This window comes from Phalaenopsis equestris, unplaced genomic scaffold (genome assembly GCF_001263595.1).
Source record: "Phalaenopsis equestris unplaced genomic scaffold, ASM126359v1 Scaffold000294, whole genome shotgun sequence".
NCBI classification, from domain to species: Eukaryota; Viridiplantae; Streptophyta; class Magnoliopsida; order Asparagales; family Orchidaceae; genus Phalaenopsis; species Phalaenopsis equestris.
Genome location: NW_018164736.1, coordinates 369,644 through 375,819, shown reverse-complemented (window position 1 = coordinate 375,819; position 6,176 = coordinate 369,644). Strand labels below are relative to the sequence as shown.

The 6,176-nt window shown below is 33.1% G+C and overlaps 1 protein-coding gene across 1 annotated transcript; it reads right to left on the bottom strand.

Moving 5' to 3' along the window:
- Positions 1-412: 412 nt before the first annotated feature.
- LOC110025202 (probable protein phosphatase 2C 44) lies at positions 413-3,961 on the bottom strand. Its single transcript, XM_020725526.1, has 4 exons — positions 3,564-3,961; positions 2,006-2,282; positions 995-1,149; positions 413-837 (listed from the first exon to the last, which is right to left on the bottom strand). The coding sequence occupies exons 1-4, from the start codon at positions 3,819-3,821 to the stop codon at positions 697-699; spliced, it is 831 nt and encodes a 276-aa protein (XP_020581185.1). The 5' UTR covers positions 3,822-3,961; the 3' UTR covers positions 413-696.
- Between the last annotated feature and the right edge of the window lie 2,215 nt (positions 3,962-6,176).

The following is a 6,176-nucleotide window of genomic DNA, read 5'->3' as shown; positions in this document are numbered from 1 at the left end:
TTGGGCTGAATACTGAAATATAAATATAAATTGATGAATGATAATGAATGATTAAAATATATTTAATAAGTAATCATAAATGCTGATATGGTCTCACTTTGAATGTGAATTTCTTAAGGAATCATAAAAAAGGGAAAAAAAAAGCATTTAATAAATATGAAAATAAATGAATAGTAAGGCATCTATCATTTTAAACTAAACAAACAACAAACCAATAATATATCAGATAAAAAATCCACTAAGGCAAATGATCAGATTCAATTCCTGTAATAAAAAAGGGGGCATTTACATACATACCACCCAATTCTTACGCATCATGTACATGTCTAACACCTAAACTTTGATTTTTACATTCATACCACCCAAATAGATAATGGTGGCATACATTTAAAAATTGAAGCTTAGGTATATACATAAGAATTGAGTGGTATGCATGTAAATCTTGAAAAGAAAAAAAAAGAAAAAATCCCAACCACTATCACAATATACACTAAGAACATTTACAGATCCACCTGCAATCTCAAGTTCTATGGACTAATTCCCAGCCCTGTGACCGACCGTGAGCATCATTGTTAATGGTATGGCCATGCAGAGGGATGCTAAAGAATGTCTAACTTCATTATTCAGATTTGAACTATGGAGGCTGAACCAAATCACATCAATTGGGTTAATCTTTGACAGATTAGTTTCTCATTTTCAAGATCTGAATCGAATAACAATGCACGAAATATCATCGGTGCTCTTCCTTGCCAACGCTTCGGCTGTTAGCCGCTTCGCTGCCGCTTGTGGGTCTCGGATGGATTTCACCAGATTGACTGCTTCATTGTTCTTTATTACCTGAAGGAGAAGAAGGAAAATAGAATCACTTTTATTTTTTTATTTGTTTGCTTTTATCTTTATTTTAATTAGGGGTGGGCACATAATTCTAAGAATTGTTGTGAAAAAAAGAGAGAAGATGCAGCTGCGGTTGATACGAATATGGTAAACAACATACCTTCCATAGACCATCACTTGCAAGAATCGCAAATTTCATTGTCGAGTCGATGGGGACATGTCTAACATCGGGTTCGGAGCTTAAATGAGCCTTCAGGCTCTGATCGCCGAAAGCACGTGCGACTGCGAGTTGGCCATTAACACGAGGAACATCACCTGACAGGATGCTAAATGTTAGAAGAAGTGCATACGGCATGGTTCGGGGTAAAAATGAAAGTTTAGGTGTTTGATATGTAAATAAAGCTATGGCCAAATTTGACAATGATATTAGTTTAAAATCAAGTAAAATGTCAAAATAGTCCCCTAACTACTTAAATAAAGTTATTTGTAGGGGTGTAAACGAGCCAACCTTGAGCGAGCCCAATCTCAGCTCGTATTCGGCACATTAAAAAATATTGTTGTTCATGTTTCGCTCGTTAATATATCGAGCGAAAAAATTTATTCGTAATCGGCTAGTTTACTTACCAAGTCGAACACAAACTGTTCATGAACAACGAGGCTGTTGGATATTAAGGCTAGGGGGAGATTTAAATCTTATTATTTATATTGAAATATTCATTTAAATAGAATTTATTATATTTTTTTCTATTTTTTAATTAATAATTTTATATTGATTATAAATTTTTATAGTATTGTAGTCAATTAAATTATTTAAAATTAATATTTAACACGAGCTAAAACGAGTTTAACACGAACAAACAAATATTGCTTTTTGAACAACTTCTTTTTTAATAGTTTCACATCTGCTTCTTCAAACAGCTGCAGTTGTCCCAAACGGACCCTTAATATGGGCTAAAATAGTCCACATGGAGCACTATGTTAGCCCCAAATAAAAAAGTCTAAGGACTAAATTGACGTTTTTATGAACTCTCGGACTAAAATGGCTCCCTACAAAGAGTCCTGGGACCATTTTGTTATTTTTTCTCTTTGAAAACCAAAGCTGTGAAAAAACTGCCCAAGTAGACCCTTAACTTCGTAGAATTAGAGAAGTGTTTTAAAAAGCAGCACTCACCAGGAAAAAGTGTTACAAAACCACCCCGCTCCTCAATATTTCGCCGCTCAGCATCAGGTTCATGGTCGACAGTGATCTGATTCGCTGTTCCTCTTTCACAAAGAACAGCTCTGGAATCTCCTACATTTGCAATCCACATATCTTTGCCATCAACCACAATAGCTGTCACTGCAGTCGAACCCCCAGGACCCAGTTGTGATGAATTTTCTAAAATAAATTTGTTTGTGGAAAGGTAAGCATGTTTTATAGCTGCAGAAGGGTCTGTCCAGAAAAGTGGCTGTACATGGATTAAGGAAAGAATCAACACAAAGGAAATTATGAGACCAATTAATAAACCCTAAGTTTCAAAATAGGGTTGAAGTTATAACACTGATAAAATGATTGACAATATGATTGACATACTAAATAATATTGAAGTTTTGAGCTTAATGAGGTGCCCAGGTTAAGTCATTTTTTGTTAGGATCACTTGTGGTTTTGTTCTTGCATTTACTTTTTTTTAAATATTTATCTAGCATATTTTTTTTACTTTTAAATGTAATTTATTTATTTTTACACTCGGAATAATTTTTCCTTGTTTTCAATGTTTTAATTTGTTTTTAAAAACACTTAAAAACAAATTTTAAGTGCTTTGAGTGTTCATTTTGTTTTTAAAACACTCAAAATAACATTTTATCATATTAAACCTGTTTTATTTTAAATTAGGCAAAATAAAATAAAAATGAATAAAATAAATAAATAAAAGCAATCCAAAATGGCCCCTGACCTTTTTAATTCTATAACATGAGGTTGGTGACATTCGACCCAAAAAAAAATGAAAAAAAAAAAAGAAGTATAACGACTAAGCTCAAGTAAATGGCCAAAATAGCCATTTTGGCGTTCCTCACAAATCAGCATCGCTCAATTTAATATGATCAGCCCTATGAAGGCTAAAATCCCTCATTTAAGCAATTTATGTCCAAAAAATAACAGTTGAAGATAGGACCAAATTAGCTCAACTGGTGAGTTGAGGGCTAAATCAAATTCCTCAAAAGTCATATTAAAATGGACACACATAAAAGTTGAAGAATTCCTTTGATCATTTGCTCGACTAAATTTGAACTAACTCACAATGTTGTACAAAACGTTACTATATAAGAAAACATGCTAGAAACAAAAATTCTCAACATGCATAAGAAGTTTGTATGAAACTGCATGACCAGCATAAGATGGGTAGCTCCCGAGTTTGTGTGGTACAGAACATAATACGTGCGTAGTATGCTTGAAGAGAAAAATAATTAGAAACATTTACATACATACCACTTAATTCCTATGTATTTCCATATCTAACACCTAAACTTCAATTTTTACATATATGGCACCTTAACTATGCATGAAAAGTTGTAATTCACCTTTTATAAGTTAAAATAGTGGTATTTTTTATGTGATATAAAAGATTTGGGTGATATAAAAGTAAAGGGTAAAGTTTAGATGTTAGACATGTAAATACATCAGAGATGGGTGGTATATATGTAAATGCCCCAAATATTTTATGAGAATGAAATATGAATTTGAATGTACCTCTCTAAGTATATTATTGAAAAGATTATCTTTCAAAAAGCTCGGCACTCCATCTCCCAAATGACCGTCAAAAATAGCAAACAGGCCAAGTTCATGATTGTTCTCATATCTGTACTCAGCTACGATATAATCTTCCATATCATGACCAGATTTTCCTTCAATCATGTGGAATCCATGCTTCACTTTATTACTCGAAAACCTGCTCTGTCCCTTTCCAGTATCTTCGGATGATGAATTTAGACAAGCGGCACTCTTCATGAGCACCAAATTGTTAGAAGACACGGGAGAAGAAATTATACAACAATAACTAGGAAAATATACAACCGTAGCGCAAAATTCTTATGTATTTACATATCTCAAACATCTACTTTCATACATACATAGCATATTGTTGCATTAAATATATGCATGAAAATGTGTACTTTGCTTTTAAAAAGTGTCGATAATGCTATTTTTAACGTGATATTAATGATTTGAGTGCTATGTGTGTAAATATGAAAGTGTAGGTGTGAGATATGTAAATACATAAGAATTATATGCTATGTAGGTAAATGCCCCTAATAACTATGGGAATAAGTACAAAGGCAAGGATAATTGCAAATTTATTAAGAATGAAAGAGATAACAGGAACAAAAAAAAGAGTGGACATCCCAAAGAAAGGCCATGAAGTGTTGAAATGACTACGATGTTAAATAGATGAGCCAAAATCCAAGGTTGTGTGTTGTTATTAATTAACTTTTACATTCTCGATTCTACTATATAAACTTCATTTATCATTCACTTTTATCATGATACCCCAGCATGCCTAGCTCTAAAATAAATTACGTAATTTGGACATGTGCAAAATCAAGCATATAAAGCAAAAAATAAGGTATGAGTACCTAATTATTGTGAAGGAATACAAAGAAAAATAAAATGTAAATTAAAGATGATATGGCAAAATGTGTCCGTGCAGCATTAACAAACAGGGCCACAATATTAAAAAATCATCTATATGATTTTATCCTTGTAGTGCACCAGGATCGAGCTTCTTTATTTTCTCTCCAGAAAATTTATGTAACTAAAAAAGTTATATTCATTAGACAACAATACTAAGATGTGTGCTGTAATGGAGGTGCTCGCATCATTTCTCCGAGAATAAACACAAAGCAAAGAGCACCATGATTTATATGGCCCGCTTAAAAAAAGACCTACAATCAGAGGGCGGAGGGGTAGCCAATAAACCCACTATCAATTGTAGGGAAGAAGACAAAAATAAAGAGGTGAGACACAATACAGACTCCTTTGGAACTAAAAGAATCTCACTAAAATTGGATCTCAAAACGAAGATAAAGGATGAATTTCTATCACCAAACCACCAAGAAAAATTAGAAAAAATAAGATAAAAGAAAGAGCCCAAATACCAACTCCAAAACATCCTGCTACTAAGCTCCATCTACATATTGATTCTCTACATTCTCTACATAAAGCACATCAACCTACACATGCCTCTCTAGCTTTTTTGTGACGCTAAGAGGATATTCATTCAATCACTTCTTGCAGAGAGCGCCTCATTCAATGTATGTAAAGAGCATAAATTCGGCCTTGAGGATATTTATAAAAATACAATTAATATTTTACATAAATAATTACAATTATCCCTCAAATCAAAACTTCAATGCCAACATAAGAAAAAAAAATTGGAGCATACTCAAATAACCAAAGGCATGTGAGAAGAAAAAAGAAACATGAGGGGAGGAGGGACATGAGAAAGGGCTTCAATAACTCATTATCTTATTCAATAGTCAATCAACCAATTCATTTTAACAAATCCAGGACCTCTTCATATAGACTATGGTCCTTGATGAATATTAAAAACAAGTGAAACTAGAATGAAAAAAATATAATATATCCTCATAACAAATTAAATTTAATTAAAAATCAACTAAAACATGCACAAAAAGTAAATGGACGCATGGTAATGATTTGTACAAAAATCTAATGATTGAGATGATCAATCCCACATTATTCTTTTTTTTATTTATTAAAAATGAAAATTAAAAATTTTAAAACAAAAAATCATATTATTATTATAAAACCTAATTGATTCAATCAAATGTGGACGATTAAATTTTTTTTTTCTTTTTTTTTATCAAACAATACACTTCCCTAACAACCATTGATGGTTGCTCTTTACTTATAGTAGGGAGTGTTAGGTATGACTCATATACCAGATAAGGGACAAATGCTGGAGAGGAACGAAGCGAGCCAACGGAGCGAAGCGGAAGCATCTGTCCAATTGAGGGAGTTTCGTTAAGTGGGTTGGGGTGCGGGGGCAACGGCCCTGCAGTACGGTACAAGGATAATTTTGTAATTACATATTATAAACTAGGGTTAATTTGTAACTCTAAGGAGATGTACTGTTTTTTCGAGAAATCAGAAAGCCGCCGCTCTTGCTCTCGATGACATAGGCAATTTGCCGAATCTTGTTAAATACGTGTGTTCTTTGTTGTGTTCGTTGATTCCTGCATTGATTTGCCCTAATTTCTCAACAGGGAGGCTAGTGGCCTAGAATGCAGGCGTCAAGCTTTGATGGTTACATATGTAGAACATCATCAAGTTTCAAATGACAAT